At 33.5% G+C, this 24,008-nt stretch overlaps 3 protein-coding genes across 3 annotated transcripts; 2 read left to right on the top strand and 1 right to left on the bottom strand.

Moving 5' to 3' along the window:
* The first annotated feature begins 1,325 nt into the window (after positions 1–1,325).
* LOC130656374 (activator of 90 kDa heat shock protein ATPase homolog 1-like) lies at positions 1,326–7,980 on the top strand. The gene is made up of 12 exons (XM_057459213.1): positions 1,326–1,485; positions 2,598–2,677; positions 3,519–3,570; positions 4,044–4,102; positions 4,395–4,480; positions 4,965–5,085; positions 5,385–5,467; positions 5,555–5,594; positions 5,953–6,050; positions 6,125–6,226; positions 7,255–7,306; positions 7,697–7,980. The coding sequence occupies exons 1-12, from the start codon at positions 1,406–1,408 to the stop codon at positions 7,867–7,869; spliced, it is 1,026 nt and encodes a 341-aa protein (XP_057315196.1). The 5' UTR covers positions 1,326–1,405; the 3' UTR covers positions 7,870–7,980.
* On the bottom strand, positions 5,669–9,912 carry LOC130656373 (zinc phosphodiesterase ELAC protein 1-like). The gene is made up of 3 exons (XM_057459212.1): positions 9,410–9,912; positions 8,564–9,082; positions 5,669–8,340 (listed from the first exon to the last, which is right to left on the bottom strand). The coding sequence occupies exons 1-3, from the start codon at positions 9,891–9,893 to the stop codon at positions 8,132–8,134; spliced, it is 1,212 nt and encodes a 403-aa protein (XP_057315195.1). The 5' UTR covers positions 9,894–9,912; the 3' UTR covers positions 5,669–8,131.
* Positions 9,913–20,414: 10,502 nt separating this feature from the next.
* LOC130657495 (39S ribosomal protein L11, mitochondrial-like) lies at positions 20,415–23,188 on the top strand. The gene is made up of 4 exons (XM_057460489.1): positions 20,415–20,630; positions 20,755–20,850; positions 21,039–21,129; positions 22,819–23,188. Exons 1-4 carry the CDS (start codon positions 20,538–20,540, stop codon positions 23,025–23,027), a joined length of 489 nt encoding a protein of 162 aa, XP_057316472.1. The 5' UTR covers positions 20,415–20,537; the 3' UTR covers positions 23,028–23,188.
* Positions 23,189–24,008: the final 820 nt, after the last annotated feature.

Below are 24,008 nucleotides of genomic sequence, written 5' to 3'. Positions count from 1 at the left end.
ATCATAACATCTCGTTTACTACCTCCCACCAAAAATTTATTCCAGGTTTCATATTATTTCAGCTCATTGGGATGGACTGGTGCCAACAAGGTAGATTGGGAAACATGAAGGATTATACAAGCCCTCAGTTTTACATTCTTTTTAGGTAGCCCATAAACAGAAGGTCGCCACACGGGTTGTTTACTAATTCTTCACAAAGTGACAATTGTCTGACTACAAGTAGTGGTAAACAAAAGCACAAGTTAATTTGTAAGTTTCGAGTCACAAAAAGTGGGCACCTCTAATTAAGGTACAAAAATGATTGGACGAGCAAAACCATGGTCTTGATAAAAATCCGTATGAAAACCATCAGCGGTTTTTCAACATCCTCATCCCTAGGGTTTGTTGTCTGATTTCAAAGCCGCTAGCGCCGTCCTCGATTTCAAAAAGACAAAAAAACCTGGGGATGAGGTTGGTTTTTCAATACGAAAATTAACTTGGCTACCAAAGATTCTTTCGAATTAACGTTATAGGGAAGAAAACCTTGTGAGCATTTTTTTTATTCGACTTGTTACTATCAGCACTTTTCCAATTCACTTTCCATAAATCCATAAAAGACATAATTTACGGTAATCTTCAGTTCACACCCTCCTTCATAACTTTTGACATCTAAAGAGTTATGTCGATTGCAGCATTTTGTCTTCTTTTAAACTAAGCTGAACTCATCACATGTAATTGAAGAAGCGGAAAAATGAAACTCTCCAAATATCGGACAACTCCATACCAGAAAAATTGTGATTGGACTAAAAAGTGTCTACTATAAAAGAGATTTGACTTATTCTATCAAATATTTAAATGTTGAATTTATGGCTGTAATCTTTTTAGTTGTTGAAAACAACAATTTAGCACTACAGCAGGGCAAAGTGCTATAATAAACCAGTGCTTAATTTAAAATTATCCGAAATTCTTTTTCTTTTTCGCTTTTGGGACTAAACTTTTGGGTCTAGTGCGGATCATGTGACATGCAATGGAGTTTTAGTCCTCAGATCTCCCTGAAATGAATATTTATCTCAGAGCTTTGGGCGAGATGCTGTTACATCACAACCTCGTCCCCATCGCCCGTTGCCTCTTTTATATCAGGACGCCGTCCCGATGACAGAAAAGATACAGAGTGTCCTGGGGTCGATAATTATGTCGAATTCTGTCTTAATTTTGGACATAAACATCTGACAGAATATCCCCAACAGCAGGTTACCAACCCCCTTCTTTTCTCACCCCTCGCCCCCCCCCCTCGTATCTGATTCTAAAGTTCCGTCATTTCTCCGACAGAACTTTCTCGATATTTTTAGGTCATTGTTTAAACACTCGTGGAATTCTGGTAACTTTTTTAATTTTTTAAACGTCTTCGTTATATTCTATTCTAAGCATGGCTTTATGGGGAAAGGGAGATCCAAGATGGATTGTTGAGGAAAGACCAGATTCTACAAATGTAAACAACTGGCACTGGTATGTCTAGATAGCTAATTGTTTAAGAAGTACTTTCAGCGGGAGAAAAGTTTCAGTCTGGCATTCCTTCAAGTGATCTTTTGATGTTTTCCTTTCGTAAGCTTTCAAGAATTTTTTTTAAAATAAAAAATGTAATGGCTGCCCTCTTTCCAGATTCCAATATTGGGCCATCCACATCATCAGCATGGTATTGCCTGTGGTGCTACCCTGCTGTGTTTATGAGGAATTGTCCCTGCATTTTGTAGTGGCTTATATTTTTTGTACTAGCTACAGAAATCTTTTTGGAAATTCTGACCAACTAGACAAGTCGAACACTCTACCGACTGAGCTACAGGAAAAATGTTGTTTCATTTTTTCCTGTTTTCCCTTAGAAGTGACAAAACACTACTGTTGTCCTATATAGCTAACTTTAATGGATGAATTAATTTGTTAACATTTTCAGCAGCAAGTTTTTTTTGCCTCTGCTGGCATTTGCATGGCAGGAGAAAAGATTGGGGCGCTAGGTGAAGCAGAGTTATTTTTAGTCTACTTCGTCACACAAAGGAATTGTTAGCACTTAATTAAATTAAAATAAATTAGAATGCCTCAATCTAGCTACACTTAATAATAGTTTAAAACCTAAAACAGTGTTTTCATGAGTAGAAATCTACAGAAAAATACCTCTATTTACCAAATCCTAGCATTTCTGTCCTATCAGAGCAAAAGAACTTACCACTGAAAAGTAAATACAAAAGGTTTGTTGTTGGCAGACTGTTTAAAAAGCTACAGACTTTGTCTACAATTCTCTTAGGGAGACAAAGGTTATAACCGAAAAATGTGTGTGCAAATATTTTCTGATTCAACATTTTTTCTGCTGCCACTCAAACTGTCATAATTTTACTGGAAATTTTACTTGATATGATAATGTAACAATTTCCAAAGATGTGCATTTTAAAAAAAGATTTAAAAAAAGACTTAAATTTGTACTTTTCCAAGAAATTTGTCTCCTGTAAAAATGGCTTCAAATTAAGCCAAGATAAAACACAGACTTATAAAACTGTCATACTTATCAATGAACATCATCCAATCAACCCCTGTCTTTCTTGTACCAACCACTGGATGGTTTTTTTTAGGACTGAGAGAGATGGAACAGCGTGGTCCAAAGAAAAACTAAAAGAATTATTTCTAAATGTTAAAGATGAATGTGACGAAGGTTTGCATTATGTTTGAAATAAAATAATCAACTTTATACATGTATCTACATAATAATAAATTTTGTGAATCACTTACCAACACAGCATAGATAAAAATAACTTTAAGAGTTATCTGGCACATTCTGAAAAATAACCTATATTCGTGACATTTTTTTGCATAAATATTTGATTCTCTTTTTTGTGCTTGAAGATGCACAAAGACCGCATTGCACAAAACTGAAAAAGAAAACTACAATATTTTGAATGTTGGTTTGGATTAATGAATCATCTATGCAAATTAATCATTATAAAAAAGCAAACTTAGATTTTTATTCTGAAAATGTTTATTACATGTGTGCTAAATTAAAGTGTGCAAGAATTAGATGCTGGAAAAAGTGATCTGCAATTTAAGCTTGCATGGACATTTGATGAAAATAGCTGTGTGTATAGGGGTCAGTCTCAATGTTTTCGTACTGGGGTATTTTAAAACATTTGAGATTGGTAGCCTTATGGTAAAGCGTTCGCTTCCAGTGTGGAAGGTCTTGGGTTCAAACCCAGGCTGAGTTATGCCAAAGACTATTAAAATGTGCATCTATCCTTTCTGCTTAGCGCTCAGGATGAGAATAGGAGTAATATCTTAGGCCGTTGTCTAGTTGAGCGTTTGCTGTGCTTGCTTCGCAGGACCCTCGTTGATATCAGTACCAATAGGAACTAAAGAGGCTATCCTGGGTAATAATAATAATAATAATAATAATAATTCGGAAAAAGGCATGATTAAAAATATAATGCAGTAGAAATTGACATAAATTTTTGACTAAAAAAACTGTATAAATCACTGTATATATCTGTTTGTTGTTTTAGGATCATGGGCTGTTAATGAAGTAAAAACATTGGAAGGAGAAGCAACTATAAAGTAAAGCTTTAGTTTCTTGCAATTTGAGTTTATTTTCACAGTTTTGTTTGCAAAAAAGTTGCTAACATTTTCCTTATTATACTTAATAGGTTTTTGAAGTTTTTTAGGGTTGTTTTTTAACTATTTTTTGTACAACCTTCCATGCAATGAAATGTTTTGATTTTGCGTCTAAAGCAATGGATATGTGTCTAATAAAGTCTAATAAATCTATTTGAAAACCCGCAGTATTTGCTTTAAATTAGTAAAATTCTTTTAAAAAAGAGATTATGGGTAAAGAATTAATTTCACTGCTTTTGGGATCTTATGCTTCCAAAAATCTGTCTGACTTTCAATAACAGCAATTTTACCCTGTATGGCCATGCTGTTTTACATGCTGGAATTAGTTATTAAAGTGTGGGATAAAATCTTTTTAAGCTGATGCTAACATACATGTTTTTAAGGTTTAATTTGTAATTTGCTTCAATTTTTTTTAGTAACAGAAAAGGGAAATTGATATTTTTTTATGAATGGATTGTCAAATTAGGTTATAAAGGTAAACAATTTTTCTACTTTTCCTTGAAGTAGGGATCGTATCACCTTGTCTTTTTAAATTTAAAAAAAGAAAAAAAAATCAATATTTTTCGAGAATTAATTTTCGCGAATTCTAGGTTTTTAATAACTTTTGCAGTTATATTTTTTTGTGAAATTGACAAAATCTTTTAGAATTCGCGAAAATTTATATCCCCATTTACATTGTTTAATTCCACCAATTCCGTCACAATTTATTTTGCAATCTTTCCTTAAATTCCTCTCGAGAAATAAATTATTTCCTGGTTTTATCTTAGGTAAACTAGCAGATTCTGAATTAGAACATAGTGGGAACATTCACATACCAAACTTGAGCGATGAGAATACTGCTGATGATGTAGATGTATGTTTTGTTTGGAATCATTGTGAGCATGATTTTCTAAAATAATCTTTAGTGGAGTACCTTAAGGGAATTAATTTTTGCGGGAATTAAGTTTCGCTAATTTCGCGAGTTTCTGGCAATTTTGCGAACGTTAGTTTCCTTGCGAAAATTAATTACTGTAAAATTTATTTTTTATCTTTTTAAAAAAGAATTACAATAGTTTTTTCTTCTGATTTATACATATAATATATACGTGAATTTCAGCAGCATGTCTCCAACATAAACGCACTTGAAAAACGGTATACATCAAGAAACAAAATGTTAACAAATCCTTTTTTTGCGAAAATTAATTTTTTAAAAATTTAAATTTTTTTTTAAAAAATTTCTGGGTAAAGTTAGTTCTCACGATTATTAATTCCATTAAGGTATATATAGTCCTCTAAAGACGAGTTAAACCCCAATCCGTTGTTGCATGTGTTTTGAGGTATGTTTGTTCTGCATTAAGGTTGAAATAACTGCCAAAGGTGACTCAAAAAATGCTGAAAGGTTGAAGCAAATTGTTCGAAGGACTGGAATTAAACTTTGTCGAGAGAAATGTCAAAATTATATAACAGATCTTAAAACTGGTAATTATTCTTGATATGTTACTTAGAAATGTTTGCGAATAACAATGTTAATCTGGAGCGATACATATTGATAAATTTGGATTCCTGAAAAATTAATTTTGCTGAGGAAGAATCTGTAAATTCGAAGCCTCTTACATTCGGCCCTCTGTGTTCTACGAACTAGACCACTGTCTATTACGAACTAGACCACTGTCTATTACGAATTGGCTCTATGCGAGTTCGACATGGATAATAAGTCTTCTGTATTCTCACTATCAACACTATGTATTGTAATCAGTTTCTTGTTTTATATATTACAGAATATTCAGCTGGTATGGTTTTACCAACAAAAAACGAAAACACAAACAAGAACTCAAACACTAACACAAGTAAACAAACAGCGGTAATATGATAAATAAGTTAATGCTACTCGGTATGTACAATTTAAATATTTTTCCAGATAAACTAAAATTATGTTTATTGTGTATAGGTTAGTAAAGATATGAAGGATTTAAAATTTGATGATAATGGTAAGCTTTTGTTTTTTGCTCAAAAATTATAATTTTATAAAATGTTCTCATAATTTGTGGAGAAAGTAGAGGCGTTTTGCTACGTTAATTATTAAAATTTTCGTATGTATTTTACTTACTTCTGATGTTTTTCACCTATAACTTCGGACGATATAAAGTACAGATTTAAGAGTTTTCAATGCGTAATCATCAAGTTATTTACATTACGAGACGGGGATCAGACGCTTACCAAAAGTTAGGAACAACGAGGGTTTTGTCGTAAGTTAAAACCGTTCGAAAATATTGGTACTGAATGCACACAATCATTACAGGGGAAGCGGTTGTTGCGAACTAATTTTTAATTTTTTTGACTTTATAGTTCCAAAAAAGCAGCCTTCCTGCCATTTTTCTTTAAATCTATCGGAAGAATTCAAAACAACAGCGGATGAATTATATGCAACTCTAACTTTGGCTGAGGTAACCTTGATATGTGGAATCTATTTGCATACGATGAATTTAAATACGATAAATTAAAATTAATTTTTTGTTAGAGGTTGTCCGCATTTACCCGTTCCCCATGCACCTCTGACCCTTCGCCTGGTGGAACATTTTCTGTTATGAATGACAACATAAATGGATCATACGTCGAATTAGTAAGTTTTTAAAGATAAATCATTATTTTTACGTCGGCTGTTATAGGCGAAACATGTAACAGCCGTCTTATTAACGTAACGTTGCAAAATTTAACGACACATGCCGCATCAATGGTTAATAAGGTTTCACAAACCAATGCACACGAAGAGAACATTCATAATGTAGAAATAAATAACCCATCTTAACTGTCAGGTCGACGACACAAGGCGAATTTTTTTGGCGATAGTAACAAAATTCATGCTATTTATTATAGTCTAAAAATGTTAACTTGTGTTGTGAATCACAAGAATAATCTTGCAGCCGGTGACAAAATTAAATCGATTTAGTTTTGTAACTTTTATACCTATGCGTTTACCCAAATTATCACGACATTAAGGGGGATTTTCACGAAGCGAATTGAACGGCGAATTCGACGGCGAATTTTATCTGAGCATGCGCAGTTTTGTTAGTTTTGATTTTGCATCGAAATATTCGCTTCGCTGAAAAGTAGAAACAGTTCAAATTATCACGTCGTTACTAGGAACAAAAAAAATGTTACTGCTAAAAAACAACTTACTGAAAAAAATCTTTTCTCACAATTTTCAACAACAATCCTGAATCAACATTTTTGTACCCAGCTCATCAGAATGAATTCTTGTTGTTATAGAAATGTTACCTGTAACACATGTGTGGCTGCGCAGTAATTTTTTAGGAAATAATATATTTGCTTGCGTGAAATCTGTACAACTAGGTTCTGCAAATAATTCGTACCCTTACAATAAATTTTAAAGAATAGAATTCGTTTTATTACCTAATGCAGATTGGGATGGCTTAACATGATTAGCAAAGCCGTGTGACGCCCTACTTATGGAAAATGATTGTTGCCGGAAATTATTTTTTATTTTGCGGAGAAACACTTGCACTATTCTACGAAAGAATTTTTGCGGGAAAAAACGTTTGCGGTTACCCAAATTTGTTCACCGCGCAATTTTTTTTCGCAAACACCTTATGTTTCAAATTTTTTTTCTACATTCACTATTTTTCTCAGATACCTGCTAAAAAGATCGTTCAAAAGTGGCGATTCAAGGAATGGCCGTCTGGTAAGACTTTTAAATGCCTCCCTCGTCCTGTTTTTTGTATAAATTTGAGAGGACAATACAGCTTGTCACAGTTAAAGTTGTTTCTGTATTAAAAAAAGAAAGCAAACAGTGAATTTAATAATGCTTTGACCGTGCTCATTTCTTTAAGAAATAATCGCACGGCATTGTAACTTTTCTTTTCAAATTTTTCCACAAAAAAAATTTATTTTACTTTTACTTCTTAGTTCATAACAGTTCTTTTTTTTTAATTTTTTTTTTTTCAATTCCCGATAAGAGCGCAATAACGAAAGGATTCATTTAAACTATGCTTAACTCGTGTATAATCTCACGAAAAAGAAAAAAAACAGATTTATTGTTTGAAAGATTTAATTTGTTTTGATTTTGTTTTAGACGTTTTTTCTGTGGTTACCATCACCCTCGAACAAAAATCCGACTGTACGATGTTGAGACTTTCGCAAACAGGTGTGCCTGATTACGACACCGTTCGAACCGAGGAAGGCTGGAAACAACATTTCTGGGGACCCATCAAACAAGTGTTTGGTTTTGGAGCACAGCTGTTTTAGTAATTTATATTTAGATGTTTATAGAAAAGATTACTTACAGTGGTGCTAAGTGATTTTTATAAACTGTTGAAATAAAATGAGGTGAATGTAAAAAGATAATTGTTACTGATTTCTGAGTGGTCATTCTTAAATGCTGCAGGATAAAAAATTTCTCAATATAATTTTTTTTTGCCCTAAAGGAGGACGATGCTAGGAATTCAGAACACTCCGGACCAACTCGTAGATTATAAAATTCACCTCACGTTTCAACGCCCTTGAATTTTCAGCTAGGTAAAGGTATCGAAAATACAAAAAAGTCCTCTGCCGCAGTCACATTGTCGCTTTGAAATGTTTCTTTAGCTTGCTCAACTAGTTTAGCCACTGACGTGTTCCCTTCCTTTTCCGGTTCTGACAGTCCCACGTAACGCTGGCTAAAGTGCGTCAGTATTAAATGATGCGCGGAGATTTGACGTGCGTAACATCCAGCCATTCCTAGGAAATAAAGCAGGTAATTTACAAAAGAAAGTGGGAAAAGTTGTTTCTTTCCACTTTTAAGAAAAATCTTCGGTTCTTCGGCTAATTATGCGGAATTATGACATAAGTTGATGCTGAGAAACAATTTGCTGGTGTCATTGATAGTTAACCTATGTTTTCAAACTAAATCGTACAAAATGTCATGCATTGATTAGCATTATTATAACAAATGAAGATCTACCTGCAGTTGAATGTCCACGCTCGACCGATTTTACCTCGTCTGCATTTTCATTAGTAGATTCGTGCACTAAAACATTTGCACCGTGTGCTATAGGTGCCATCTCATCTGAATTACATGTGTCGCCTAATATTACAATTTTTCTGCCCTTTCTTTTTGGTCCAACGCAATCAGCTGGAGTTAAATTAGTGCCGTCCTTTAATGTTATTGTTTCACCAGATTTAATTTTACCATACAAGGGCCCCGGAGGAACACCTCTACTCTTTAAAATTGCGACATCAAGTTTTCCTGGTATATCGTCTTCTTGAATAACATATCCAATACATGGTATAGAGTGTTTCAAAAAACCAGCAGTAACCTCTAATCCGTTAGACTTGCAAACGTTATAAAAGCCTTCTTTGTTTTGGTATATTGAAATACCGGCAGTCTCGTTAGGATGAGATGGCAATTCTACTTTGGAAAGATCTTTTAATTTCTCCCAATATTCAACATCTATACTGACGTTATTTTGCTTATAAAATTCTAAAAAAGAAGAGGTTTTTTTAGAGGAAAATTATATAGACATTACTAATAAAAATTCTCTATTTATGGGAATTTAAAAAACGTGGCAATCAAAATTTAATTAACTAAAATATCTCGCAAGCACAAACATTGGTGGGGCAAAAATTTCGCGATATTATTGGGTTGTACTTTATCAAAATTTACAAAATGTGAAGAAAGTGGGATATTTCCGGAGATTGTCATTTTGGGTTCTCGGTTCAAGCAAATTTTATGCAAATTTCGTGACATTAAAGTTAATGTTTCAAGTCTTACTTAAATTAGTACTAAGCGTTCAGTAAAATAACTTACCATTATATGAAGTTAAAATAATTTCATGAACAGAAAATGTGTAAGGTAGGTGTGAATATGACAAGGCTAATGATGAGCGGATAAAGTTTTTTAGCCCAATGGGTCCATATATATCAACATGTCCTCCATTATTAATCGAATTGTTCATGCCAATTGTGCATAACAAACCCGGTAAACCAAACAAATGATCACCGTGTAAGTGTGTTATGAAAATTTTCTTGATAGTACCTGGTTTTAAAGAACTTTTTTGAAACTGTATTTGGCTTCCCTCACCGCAGTCAAAAACCCAAGAACCTTTCTCGTGTCTTAACACTGTACAGGACGAACATCTTTTCGGAGCAGGGTATGCAGAGCCAGTCCCAAGAAAATGTATTTCCATTTCAAAAATCCAAACGTCAGCGATCTTCGTACTTTCTTCCGTGGACCTTGTTGTTTTGTTGCTTTGATGTATGACACTTTTTCGAGTGAGCTTAATAGATAACATTTCCGGGTTTGATTAGGACACTATATCAACTTTGGCAACAATTATTATGTAATTTTCCACTTCGAATCTGGAACGCCGTGTCGCGTGCACTATGCGTGCACTAACTAGCTGCATTTGTCACAGACATTATTAAACTCAATCAATTTCTTTGCTTCTTCTTCTTCTTCCTAGTTACAACTAACAGGGTCGTAGCATACACCTCAATTTTTTTAAACGGTCTTTCAAGGAAAAGGGGGAAATTTGGTAATAATGCATTATATATGCACACAGCTATTATCTAATACAACTTGCCTGATAGTGCCAACAGGACCCAATATGTTGTATGCAAATATTCTACAATATGCATATGATGGTACAGTTTTAGTGATGCTAAACCCACAAAACCAGGGGATTCTGTGATCCAGATTCCCCAACCACTTAGGCATTAGAACCCCTGAGCCAAGGATTTTGATGTTTCCGCTCTTATTGACATACGTCCATGTTTTTTTGTTAAAAGACATTAAAAAAATATCCTCAAATTTTATTCATATTTTTTAACAAAACTTTGAGAATAACTTCTAGATCTTGTGAGTGAAAGTATTTTTTGCTGGACAAATGCCCTATTAACTGCAACAGCTTAAGTTGTGTTATAGGGGATTTTTCTGTATAAAAAGATGATGTATTAGCCTTTTATTACACCACCGTTTTAAAAGTTTATTTCCAATACAACAAAAAAAGTTTGTCTTACACAATCTAATATTTTAATTTTAAATTTCCCTGTGTGAGTCCTTTTATCATGATTACTTGAACTTTGCGTTGCACCATCCTATTGTGGCTTATTTTCGACAATGTTGCTAGACATTAGCCGCTGAAAATAAAATAAAATTCTATCTGACTGCATATCACAGATGAACCTGCCTTGGACCAATGGAACCCAGAGGTACAGCAAAGATACAATTTTTCCTGTCTAGGTTTTTGACTGTAAAAATAAAAAAAAAAATTTTAGAAAACCAATGTATAGCTAACTTAGCCTAAAGCTATTTTTTAAGCATTTAGTGACTTGTCTAGGGGGACGTCATAAATATATGGTGTCCCCTGACTGAACCATTTTTTAATCCAAATTTATGACATATATAAGTCAAAGTAAAAAATATGCAGAATCACGGAAAATATTTCCCCAATGATCATGTCAATGTGTTTTGTGAGAATTAACTTCATGATAGGTGTTGATTGTTTTGCTCAAGGAGGTCTTGGAATGTCATTATAATAATAAAAAATCACACAATTTAAAACAATATACCTTATATATAGTCAGAAATTTTCACGTAATTTTAATCTCGCGATAAAATTTTTTGGACAATTTCACAATTTTTTTTTGCGATTCGTTGCCTTGAATCGCGAATTTCATAGAGTTACGGAGTGGAGGAAAAACAAAATATGATTCTTAAGTACGTTTTTCTACTCTAATCTGTACCTGGATATTATATCATTTGTAAAAGGAAACTTTTTTTCATAAAAGGTCAATGTTATAATCAATAAGGTAGCGGAAGAACCTTTATTTTTGATCAAGCGAGGATAGTGCAACCTTTCAAACTTGCCTCCGCGTTTGCCTTATGGTTTTGACGTTCAGGAAAATGTCGAAACGAAATCCCATACTGTCTTTTATCGGTATCTGGTTAGAAATGTCACCAAGGATAAAAGAATATCTATGAAGAGGTTTCATAGGTGTAAGAGTTAGACGGGAAAGTTTAAAGAGGAAATTTAATAAAAAAGGAGATCAATGATTTATAACACAAAATGTCATTTAGGTTAACAGGCAAACCGTCTTCTAAAATTGTGTTTAAAAGTGCATTTTTTCTTAATTTTTCTGGGTTTTATCAAACTGGGTATCACCGGAATTATTTTGTTGCGAAAATTTTACGTCTGCTTCTAAAAAATGAAGAAAAAAAGAAAATATTTCACGGGTTTTTATTTTCGCGATTTCATCAATTAAATTTTTTTATTGGCATTATAATTTCGCGAAAATGCCCAAAAATCGCGAAAATTAGTTGTCGCGAAAATTTCTGACTATAAGGTATGCACTCAAAGGATTGCTCATCGATGCTGTGCTCGGAGCAAGTTAAGTAAGTAAGTTATATTTGCCATCATTATAAAATCGTTAAAAATATTTACAGAGAAAAAGAAATTGAAAACAAATAAATAAAATAATAAACTATATATAATATTAAAATGTATCATAAAAAATATAAAAAAAATTAAATGCAATTTTCCTGAGTGTTGATATGTTTGATGGCTGGATAACACAAAACAAGCCAAGGCGAGATTTCCATTGTGGTCCATTTTTACCCTTATAGAAAAAAAGATAAGCAAAACGAAAACGAAAGGATTATCAAAAGATCATATGAATTTAATTCACAAAATCATCTGAGTCCCTTCTCGTTATAACATCAAAATAGTGCTTTTTTAGGTTGTGTTTAAAACTGTTTGTAGTACTAGATCTTTTAAGACCCTCAGGAAGAGTATTCCATAAGGAGGGTCCAAGGTAGGAAAGACACTGTTGACCTTGGGATGTTTTTACACAAGATTGTTCAAGCCTCTGGAATGATGAACGAGTCGAAGCTCTTCTATGACTTGATGGAATAAATACATCAGACATGTACAGAGGACATTTTTTCTGAAAAAATTTATATGCATGATTGTTTACGCATACTTTAAACCTTTCGCCAACTGGTAGCCAATTTATTTCCTTAAAATCCGTAGCACCTACATGTGATCTGCTACTTTTTTGTAAACAGAAGCGAACACATTTGTTTTGAGCAACCTGGAGCTTCTTTTTCAAAACTTTTGTCAGGTTTGGATACCACACAGTACTGGCATAGTCGAAATGTGGTTGAATTAAAGAGTTACAAAGAAGTCGTCGCAGATCCTTGTTAAAAAATGAGCTTTGACGATAAAGAAATTTAATTTTGCCATTAATTTTGTTAATCACATGTAAGGCCATTGACTCACCAGACAGTGATTGGTCAAAGATGCAACCAAGATATTCAACTTTCGTATGCTGCTTGATTTCTACTCCATTGTAGGAAATATTAAGTTTTTCTGCTTTCTTAATTTTTCCCCTGGAGGCAAAAAGAATAGACTTAGTTTTATCTTCACCAAAGTGTATGCTGAGTTTGTTGTCCACAAACCAATCACATAAATTACTGAAGTCTGTATTAAGAGCATTTTCCATCTCAGTTATGTCTTTGTGTTGAAATAAGAGACATGAATCATCTGCGTAGAGAAAAAGATCACATTGTACTAAAGCTTGTGGCATATCGTTTACATAAAGTAAGAACAGAAGTGGACCCAAGATAGAACCTTGGGGAACACCACATTCCAGTTTCCCTGGATTAGATGATAAGTTATCTATTGCCACACAAAATGTTCTGTTTGCAAGGTAAGACCTGAACCAAAGAATTACTTCATTTGAAAATCCAAGAGTTCCTAATTTTTCCAAAAGTATGGAGTGGTTGATGGTATCGAAAGCTTTTTGTAGGTCAATGAGGATCATACCAGACAGCAAGCCTGCATCAAAACCTTTTGAAATTTTGTCATGTATATATGATAGACAAAAATCTGTTGAATGACAGCTTCTAAAGCCAGACTGAAATTTAAATAATATATTGTTTTCGTCTAAGAAAGCTTGTGTTTGGTTATGGACCACTCTTTCAATAATTTTAGAAAAAAGAGGAAGCAAAGATATAGGGCGGTAATTCTTTGGATCAGTTCTTGATCCCTTCTTATATAGTGGCTTAAGTTTAGCTATCTTACATTCACTAGGGAAAGATGACAGTGAGATAGAAAGATTACATAATTGAGTTATTGGTCTGCAGAGAACATCAGCACCATCCTTCAAGAAAATTCCAGATATAGTATCAAGTCCTGGTGCTTTTGTTGTACTAGTATCATTCAGCAAATTCAGCACATCTTCTTCTAAGACTTGCTGAAAATTGAATATCTTGTTTCCAATGTTTAGCGATTTGTAATATGAGATGACAGCATTTATCCCAAATCTATTTGAGGGCTTAGGAAGATTTTGAAGCAGCCCATCTGCTAGACCAGAGAAAAAGTTCTTAAATATCTCTAGTTTTGATTTTGTATCAAAATGTAAGGCATCCTCATCCTTTAGACAGTAGTTCGGAACTGACTTCTTTGAGTTGTCAAGTCCCATAGACTTTAGAGTCTTCCATAGTTCCTTAGGCTTGCCTGTGTTTTCTGTTATTTTGTTTTTATAGTATTCTTTTTTCTTTTTATTGATCAAATTTTGCACATTACTTTTTGCTTCATTCCAGAGGTCAGAATCAATTTGTAATTTTGACTTCTTAAACTTTTTAAAAAGTTTATCTCTAGTAGCAATCTTGTCTGCAATCTCACCATCAAACCATTCCTGAGAGTTGCATTTAATTCTGGCCTCTTTAGTAGGTGCTATAGTATCTATTACTGACATTAGTTTTGTCAAAAAGTCAGAGTAGGCCAGATCAATGTCCGTGAACTCATTATAATTTGGAAAGTTTGTATCCCTTAGGAGACCCTGATACTGTTCCTTTGTGTAGTTTTTAAAAGATCGAAATTTGATATGTTTGTGGGTATTAAACTTGACTTTTTTGACTTTTCTGGTGCAGAAAATCATTTGGTGATCTGATAGTCCAACATTTAAAACTCCACTTTGAGAAACTTTACCAACACAATTTGTTAAAAAGTGGTCAATAACTGTTGCAGTAGCACAAGTTACCCTTGTAGGCTCAACAATCAATTGTTTAAGGCCATAAAGCGAACAAAATTCTACATATTGCTTTTGCAATCCAGAGACATGATCACTCTTAAGTGCTGTCTTATTCATTTTAAAAATACTTCTACCATTACAAAGAGTATTGATATTAAAGTCTCCCAAGAGATAGAATTCTTTCTCATCAAAATCTAATGTAGTAAATTCATCTGAAATATTATTGACAAAATTATTTTGATCTGGTGGTCTGTAAAACACTCCAACAGTGAAAGGCTTTGTTTTAGGAAATAAAACATCAAACATGACACATTCCAAATTTTCTGAAAGTCGCTTATGAGCATTGTAACAAATATCATTTCTAATAAAGCAAGCAACACCTCCTCCATGCCTGTTTCTGTCACATCTAAGGAGGTTATAGCCTTCAATAGATACCTCAGAATCTGTTACAGTATTATCTAGTTTAGATTCTGTTATACCAATAATAGCTATTTTAGTTGAGAATGCTATTGCCCTAAGTTCATCAATTTTAGGTAAAAGCGAATTAATGTTGACATGAGCCACATGAAACCCTCGCTTCTTGAACACGTTCCAGTCCTCATTCACAGTTGTCATATCCACAGGAGGGCCAGGGTTTAGACTTATGTCACCAGAAAGAAGAATCAATGAACAAAGATAGTTTGTCTGGTTTTTCCTGCTTAAAACAAGAAAAGACAACATATAGTACTTGATGTTAGTTTCTAAGTTCTTATTAGTAATTTCGTTACAAAGAGCTACAGATTCAGGCACGAAGAAAGATGATTTGTTACAACGCTCAAGTTTGGAGTATTTACAAACTTCATTGTGATAACTATGTACAACAAGTGTAACTATGGCAATTTGAAAGAAACAACCAGCTGATGCAAGCAATAAGTTTCTCTTTCTACAGCTCATTACTTTAAGAAAGTTAACTATGATGAAGACGAAAAATATAAAAATATTTTCAGGAATGTAGATGTTTGCATAGTTATTGGCCAGTTCTTTCTGCAGGTTAATACTGTTTTTTTCTCCTTTCAAACCGTCAAAGGTTTGATTATAAATATAAAAAGGTGAGAATAATAATTTATGAACAGGTAAAATTGTCTTACTATTTAATATAGTGCTATTTACAAATTCAGGCTTAATATTTTCAAAAATTGAAATTGAACAGTTAATAAAAAACAAACAGAAAATTATGTTAAAAAATAAATGAAAATTAAAAATTTTGGTTTGCCTTTTCCTTTTACCTTGTGTTAATTTATCACGAAACAAGTTGTTAAGTTCCGTATTACTTGTCGTTGTTGGTACCTTTTTACGAGTAGGTTCACTAGTTTTTCGTTTCACAGTTTTTAGTTTTACTGTTTTTTCGCGTTTCTTTTTCAGCCTTTTTTCGTATCTAATAGGAATTTCAGTTTGTGCACTTACTGGAGGTTGATGAACATAATCACATTCATGAAATATAAATGGTATTTTGGTTGTATTGTTCATCTTTTTACAGTTATGTTCACTAGTGCAAACATTTATCCTACTAGCGTTTATCTTGATGGCCGAAGTAATAGATAAGGCCAACTTTTCATTACCTTTCTTGACTAGATGTAAGCAATCCCCATAGTACAGAGACATATTTAGAGTATTGTCTCTACATACCCAATCCGTTTCTGGCATTAAAAACTCAAGGTTTTTCTTTGTACAAATTTTACTCAAAGAACAGTTGACATCATCTATTTTTCTCCATAAGTTGGAAATATGGAAATCACGAGGTAGAATTCCACACACAATAATCCTCAAGTTTGCTTTTTTCTTACGAAGCGCGATACCTATAGATGTTACACCATTCGCAATGTCTTTAGGTACACTGTTATGTAGGTTGTTGGTACCACAAAGAATGACTACAGTCTTACAGGATGATGGAAGGTTGGTATTTAAAGCTCGCCATAATACATTTTCTACCTTGTCCCCACCAATACCAAGGTTGGTGGTATTGAGTGGTGTGAAGTAGTTGTCCCATACAGCATTGTACCTTGACAAATTAGACACAAGGGAGTCACCAATTAAAATTACTTCGGGTTTACGACTCTTCAAAATTTCATTCAGCTTTACGTGAGTTTTATACCAGGTTGGTCTATTTTCTCGTCGAGCTGGTATTTCACATTTAGATTTGAAAGCAGACATAGTTTAAGGACAAAGCTCACCAATTCAACTCTAACCAAAACTTCACAGCAAATGTTAATAAGCTGGTAGGGCTGATTACCGGTTACAGCCTTTCCGGTTATAATTTCTCACTTTCACAGCAAGTGTTAAACTGGTAGGGCTGGTTTACCGGATTGGTACAGCCTTCACCGTGCTGTCTTATATACCTTTTGACTCTCTTTGTTAGTTATACTTTTCCCTTAAACTTACACTCAGGGACCTAGAAATAGTGCGAGTTTTTTTATCTGAGCGTTACGCGAAAGAAGTCAAACTTTGAATGCATGTTTTATTTGTGTGAATGTTAGAATAAAATTGTGCCAGTACAGCATGGTTAAAACATATTGTGAATAAATGTTGAAACCTAAATTTCCCCACGTTTTTATTATGGATTTTGTTTGTTTTGAACGTTTTCCTCCATGTCTGCTTGGTTTGTTTACATTTTTACCTCCATTTCTGCGCGCGCGCATCGGGCATTACGTAATCAATTAGTGTAAATATCGGGACTGTGATTCCATGTATTCAAATAGTTGGTTAACTACATGAAAACTACAAGAATGAGAGTGATGCAAAGGAATTTATGTTTTTTTATCTCGTATAAAAGCCCAAAATAAATCAAAATTTGTGAGAATTAATGAATAGCCTATTTTAATATATTTTGAGAAAATAAACTTTCACTTTACTTTTTTTCCAGAGACTACATGGTACAGGGCCGCGAAAAGTAGAAAAAATCCAAACTATATGTCAATCAGGGGTGTCTGGTGGACCCTCCTTGATTTTGAATTCACAATCTGAGTTCACGTCGCTGATAGGCTGAAATTTTAATTGTAGACGTGAACAAAAAAATATAAATAAGTTGTCGGTAAGGCACGGTTGACAAGATAATGGCCACACTTTCCCTGATAAATAGGCCAATAATGTCTTATATTTTTTATGTCAGACCTCTCGACCACGTTCTAAGCTCAATATTGCAAATATGGACGAAAGCCAGAAGATCGAAGGAGCTGTGGAAAAAATATTACCTCAAAAACTGAAGATCAGAATTAAACAGTTATCTGCATTTCAAACAAATGGCTTCAGACAGACTCATTCTTCTGAATTGTTATACCTACGCCTTTCAACCTGTCTTGAATATTTTTTTTCTGTTTCACGCTTTTTGAATACATTGAAGATCGTGAATGATGGAATTTTCTTTCCATTCGCATCTACCGGATAAATCTTACCGCACAAGCGACAAGCATTTTAGTTCACTTGGAATAAACACATGAACATATGGCCACAGGTAATTACATAGAAATAAGAAGCAAAAGCTTTTTGATCAACCTAGACCCCAACGTTTGTTAACTTTATTTGTTTAAGTTGTCCAGATTTAAGTAATAAGTTGTTCAACCAGTGACATCTAATTTACTTATAAATAGACGGCAGCTGTTGGGGATGGTTTCCAAGATCATCAGCTGTTGGGGGTGGTTTGTTTGTGCTTTTTAATAAATAATTCTGCTTATTGTCATTTATTTCATTCTTATCTCATGTTCCGTATGTCATAATTCCATTTTGTTGTTTACAAAAATGTTCATAAACACCCTACCTCCTGTAAATGGCTCTCGCTGATTGATCAGGACGTAGTGTACAACTGAAATAAGAAAAAGTACTGATGATAAACATCAGGTCATTTCCACAAGCTTTCCTTTTTTTCGTTCTTTGTGACCTCACATACTCACACGAAAAAACAACAAGAGTTTCTTCAAAGAAATACACCTATAGCATGTCCACAGCGGTAAAACAAATTGCTCAACAAACAGTGCGGACAAAGTAGCGCATTTAAAAATATGTTTTGAAAAGGAAAGATACAGAGGAGATTTCTCAAAAAAAGAGAGAAAAAGTCAACACAAGCACATTCCTTGAGGTAAATCTAATCGCATCATGTTGCGGTGTATTCATATGCTTGCTCTCGAAGCTTTGGTTCGTTAAACATGTGAATAACATTGCATTTGGTATAAAATTTCATTTCAAGCGCTGTAAGGCGTTTTTAGGGTAAGAGCGTCCTCATTTTCTGATCACTGCTTCTATTACATCTACATTTTTAAAGTGACATTTAAATTCGCATAATTATGAGTAATCTGAAATTATGTGGGAAAATTTCGAAAAATTTAAAGTTCGTGTTTTTTAACTGTCAAAAATTGAAAGCAGGGTCCACCTGACTCTTTTTTCTTCCCTCACTTAAAAACTGCAGAAAAAAAATTAGAAGAAAAAAAGTCAGGTAGGCCGGGCTAGGGAGCACAGACCCTAATACAAATAAAAATGAGTATTAAATATTTTAGGACTCCCTCTCTAAGCCATGGCCTCTCCTGGAAATAATAGACAGGGTAATCCATCAATATTTGTGAGGCTAGCCATGTAAAATATGCACATCTATCATCTCTTTCTTCTCTTGGTCATTTCATGTATAAAGACCCAGTTTATTTATTTATTTAGACAAGCACTACTATATGCAGACATGAGTTTAATTGGAAATATAATTTATCAATTGAATGCATTGGAGCTATCCATCATCACATTTGTTGCTTACCTTTCGTTTTACAGCATGTATGACAAGAAGGAGAAAAAACTGATACCAAATAATTTAGTGAGGATTTTAATGTGTAGTGATGGCTACGATAAGTCACTTGTTGAAATGAACAAAGCAATCTCATTATCTGGTTTATCGATATTTGCGATGGCATTTTTCCCAATTTTCAGAAAAGAAATGCGTCTCTTATTATGGAGTGCATCATTTCAACTGTCAGTTCATGCTATTTACTCTATTTATAAATACTATGGCACTAAAAATATACCGCATTTGACATCATTCTTAAATGTGAATGACCAAGTCTGGAAAAAGTTGTCAGTAGTTTTTGGTGTGTTAGGACAAGTACTGCTGATGGCAGGAATATCTCATTATATCTCTTTCCGGAATCTTTCCGTGTTTGGAATTTCCTTCACTATGTTTCATTTCTATACAATGGAGATTGATCATAAAATGATCCTAAGAGTTCGACCATTTGCATATGTTATCTTCCCACTAGCAATTTTGGGAGTATTTTATGGTGTTGTAAATTTCTAAAAAAAATTCTTATGTATAATTTATATATTTATTATATAATGATATTTTTTAGTTCTTCAAGAGGTTGATTTTTATATTTTTATATATGTATATTATAATACCCGTATACGTCTGTCTGTCTGTCACGCAAAATGGTAGATTAGCTGCACAATAGCGAGAAGCACGCAATGCAGTATAAAAAGGACGGGCAAACCCGTGGATTTTCCATGGGCTAACGACTAGTAATATATATAATGCTCCTGAAAACAAGTAAAATAAGTTTCATGCAAGTTTCTGGGAATTTTTTTTTAAATTAAAATTAGCACGTTTTAATGTTTCACAAAGAGGAAATTTCAACGTTCTTCAAGGGCTTTTTTCTAGAGGAAGAAAAATAAACACTGCTAAAGTTGAATAAGTGTTGGGTGAATTAGAATGAATTATTGTATGACTTATTATTTGCAAATTTCTAATTATCAATAATTTCCCAGTTTTTGTAAAATTGACAAGATCCGCAAAAATTAGTTTCTGCCCATTCTGCCTATTCTCACAAATATTTATTCCCTCCTGCCTTTTGTAGTATAACACAAACAATGGTTAGGTGACAAATGATGCAAGCATGGCTGCAAAGAAGTTATCTGGTGTTTTAAAGATGTATATTGCAGCTGGAAAAGCTGCTCCATCACCTCCACTTGGTCCAGCTTTAGGACAAGTATAGCTTTATTCAATCTGTTGTACATTTAAGAAACTATGTATTATTTTTATGTTAATGTGTGTTGTGTTTATGTAACAGCAACAACACACAAGAGTACTCATAAATTTGTATTCTTTTTTAGCGTGGCATTAATATCATGCAGTTTTGTAAAGACTTTAATGAAAAAACAAAAGATTTCAAATCGGGCATTCCTGTACCAACGAAAATAGTTTTCAAGGTAGCAATATTCAGTCGAGGCAACTAATCCAACCAGTATTGTAACAATTTTCTTAATTTTGAGTTGCTTTTTGACTGCCAATTTTAATCTCGTTTAAGAGAGTAAACAATGGTATTACTGCTTACTGTTTTCAGAACTAGCAGTTATTAATAATTACGACTCACAATATTACATTTGCTATATTTTAGGATCGTAATTTCACATTTTCTATTAATCATCCCCCAGCTTCTTATTTCTTGAAAGCAGCTGCAGGAATAGAAAAAGGATCTGCCAACCCAGGTACTTTGTTTTTATTGCTGTTAATATCAATCATCATACTGCGATATGAACCATTGTTTTCTGTTCTTCTACTAATGTTTAACAAGACGTATGATATACGTAAACAACCTCGCGAATAAAGTTTACAAAAAGCTATCAATCAGATTGTGATTTCTGTTACGAAGTTAGAAACGACATATTATGCTATTCAGATAGGCTATAATAGTTGTTACGCACTATGCAGTTATTTTTTCAAAATTGATTTGTGATATCTTTTTGAACGGAAAACTCCTCGAATTTGAAGCCCAGAAGAGGAATGCAGAAAGTTGATGGTTGTCTTCGTTTCTCTCTTACGTAATGTTGTGGAAATTTTGCAGACTACTTTCCAGGCATTTGGGAGACCTTAAGTCTGCTTACATTCACCTTTGTAAACTTTGATGGAGACACTTTTACTTTACCAGTTAGTTAAAAAATGATTTTGAACACTTATCTTATATAACAGCAAAAAAAAAAAGTAAAAATAATTACCAAGATGAGATTCGAACACACACGACTACTCCCGTTTCGGTGCTCATAGAGGCAAAAATTTCCATTCTTGTGGGACACATTTGCGTTTTAATACAAGCTCACGAGCTTGTAATAAGAAAAGAAAAAATAAGAATTGACTCGTATTACGAGAACTGCTGACATGAATAAGCTTAGGGTGGGTTTCCATTACAGTGCATAATTGTTGTGAAACTGTTGTAGTAATAACAAAATCTCTACAACATTTGTTGTGGGATCTCTTTGCCACTGTGATGTTACAACATGTGTTTTTGCTGACGAGGCAACAGCGATTGTTGTGCGACTGTTGTACAACAATTTCTATGCTAATGGAAACAGACCTTTAAATTAAAACTGATCAGGATGTCTGTAAGCTTGAAAACCATAAAATATAAATATCTTTTGTGTGCAGTTATGAAATACTCTTCAATGTCAAATTTTTGGTGTTTTTTAAATCACCTTACTGTGTACATAGGTGAATATTTATCATAGCTCATCCTTATTTCATTCTCAACAGAGAATGCTTCACCCCGATCAGACCTCTGATCATGACGGGCGAGTATAATGCGTGTAAGTCATATTGTAGAAGAACTACTTTGTTCATCACTGGGTTCGTCTGTGGCTCCCAGTTCTGGGGACCGCGGATCGAATCCCGCTCACTGCCAGGCAATATGTTAGTAGTTCTTCTACAATATACCTTACTGTGTGTTTTTTTATAAGCATGACATAAGCGTCCGTAGGCTTAGATTTTAGATGTTCTGAATGTTTTTGTTTCGTGAGCAGTTTTTTCTTTTTATTCTTTTTGTCTGAATTAACCAGTATGTAGTGAGATTTAAAGTGTAATTACTGATGTTCAAAATTCAAATGCAACATTTTTTTTCGAATAAGCATATTTTGAGCCTGATCATGTGTTTTCAAAAGCATATTCCAATAAGTCCTTTTACAATTAAGCATAACCTGAGCATATATTGAGTATATATTGAGCATATATTGAGCTGGAAAATGTACAAAAAAACATGTATTGGTCTTGGGTGTGTGTGCTTTGGGATCTGATGTATCGATAAAATTAAATTAAAAAATCTTGATAAAAATTCGAAGATTATTAAAAAAAATAGGCAGGCACCTTCTTGATATATAGACCTTGAGTTATTTTTATTTATCTTTTAGGAAGGGATATTATTGGTACCGTCACTTTAAAGCAAATTTATGAAATAGCTTTGATAAAGAGTGAAGATCGTGGATTTAAAAACACTCCGTTAGAAGGTGTATGTAAGTGCCTCATTCATTCATGTCACAGCATGGGTATCAACGTTGTAAACGACAGGAATAATCAAGGCGAAGAAAACAGTACACAGTCAGTGGCTGCGTCCCAATAACTTCGAGTAAAGCATACCAATATTGCGCACACATTCCCAAGAGGGGTGAAGAAATATGCGTAACAGTTTTTCCTATCTGGTTTAGGGCAAATTCATTAACAAAATTCGATACTGTGTTTTGTATTTTTAGTATTCTGATACGAAATAAATTTTCAATACAATGTTTTCCAGTTACTTTTTGTATGGAAGAATTTGGTCTGAATGCTAGACAAGACACAAAATTTTTAACAAACCTGTCAAAGTTTATTAACTCTTAAAGGTTATCTTTTGTAAATATTTTAATCCATTCTTCTCGAAATAGATTTTACGAACTTCTTACGACTCATATCAAAAAAAGGGGAAAATTGGCGATAGTGTTATTTTTGATACTTTGAAACTAAAGTGAGAATTTCATTTTTTGCAAGTAAATAGCATATGTCAGCTATTTTTATTAAAATCGAAAGAAAGATGAAATTCCCAGATTTTAGGGAAATAACATTAGTCGCAAAAACGTGTGAATTTGTCTATCAAGAGGTAAGTGTAATCCTGAAGTTTGAAATTGCTATTCAATAATTATAAAACCATTTTCTTTTTCTTTCTTTTTGTCAGCATTATCTGTTTTTCCTGTTTTTAAAGGCTCCAAATTATAGGTACTTGCTATTAAATAAAATAAATTTTCACCAAGAGTGCGCGCGCAAGAAGGAAATTTCGCGAACGATTAGAAAAATTAAACCTAATATTGCCAATGTAGGTTTTAATTGTCAAATGGAAGGAATGAGCGACATTTATTTTTGTAGGAATTTATACCCTTAGGTATGCAGGCAGCTATCCTTTGAGCAACCGGTTTAGTTAATATGTAAGTAACTTTCAATAATTCTATTTAAAAAAAGAATCTCTTTACGTTTGGGAAGTCGACATACAACCTCGATTCAGGGCATTTTCCCTCTTGACGAATTTAAGGTTCCTTTGTGATAACGATAATGTTCTAAGAGATCCTGGGGA

Source organism: Hydractinia symbiolongicarpus, chromosome 9 (genome assembly GCF_029227915.1).
Source record: "Hydractinia symbiolongicarpus strain clone_291-10 chromosome 9, HSymV2.1, whole genome shotgun sequence".
NCBI classification, from domain to species: domain Eukaryota; kingdom Metazoa; phylum Cnidaria; class Hydrozoa; order Anthoathecata; family Hydractiniidae; genus Hydractinia; species Hydractinia symbiolongicarpus.
The sequence above is the reverse complement of the archived record's forward strand: the minus strand, read 5'-3'. Positions and strand labels throughout refer to the sequence as shown.

What these genes read in the sequence shown, in the direction of transcription:
- LOC130656374 (XM_057459213.1), top strand. Translation starts at nt 1,406, where the DNA reads ATGGCTTTATGGGGAAAGGGAGATCCAAGATGGATTGTTGAGGAAAGA. An exon ending in ACACAAGTAAACAAACAGCG is followed by an intron (nt 5,468 to 5,554) that starts GTAATATGATAA and finishes TATTGTGTATAG; the next exon opens with GTTAGTAAAGATATGAAGGA. An exon ending in ATGGATCATACGTCGAATTA is followed by an intron (nt 6,227 to 7,254) that starts GTAAGTTTTTAA and finishes TATTTTTCTCAG; the next exon opens with ATACCTGCTAAAAAGATCGT.
- LOC130656373 (XM_057459212.1), bottom strand. Translation starts at nt 9,893, where the DNA reads ATGTTATCTATTAAGCTCACTCGAAAAAGTGTCATACATCAAAGCAAC. An exon ending in TATTTTAACTTCATATAATG is followed by an intron (nt 9,083 to 9,409) that starts GTAAGTTATTTT and finishes CTTCTTTTTTAG; the next exon opens with AATTTTATAAGCAAAATAAC. An exon ending in GCGTGGACATTCAACTGCAG is followed by an intron (nt 8,341 to 8,563) that starts GTAGATCTTCAT and finishes TTTATTTCCTAG; the next exon opens with GAATGGCTGGATGTTACGCA.
- LOC130657495 (XM_057460489.1), top strand. Translation starts at nt 20,538, where the DNA reads ATGGCTGCAAAGAAGTTATCTGGTGTTTTAAAGATGTATATTGCAGCT. An exon ending in TTGGTCCAGCTTTAGGACAA is followed by an intron (nt 20,631 to 20,754) that starts GTATAGCTTTAT and finishes ATTCTTTTTTAG; the next exon opens with CGTGGCATTAATATCATGCA. An exon ending in AAAAGGATCTGCCAACCCAG is followed by an intron (nt 21,130 to 22,818) that starts GTACTTTGTTTT and finishes TTTATCTTTTAG; the next exon opens with GAAGGGATATTATTGGTACC.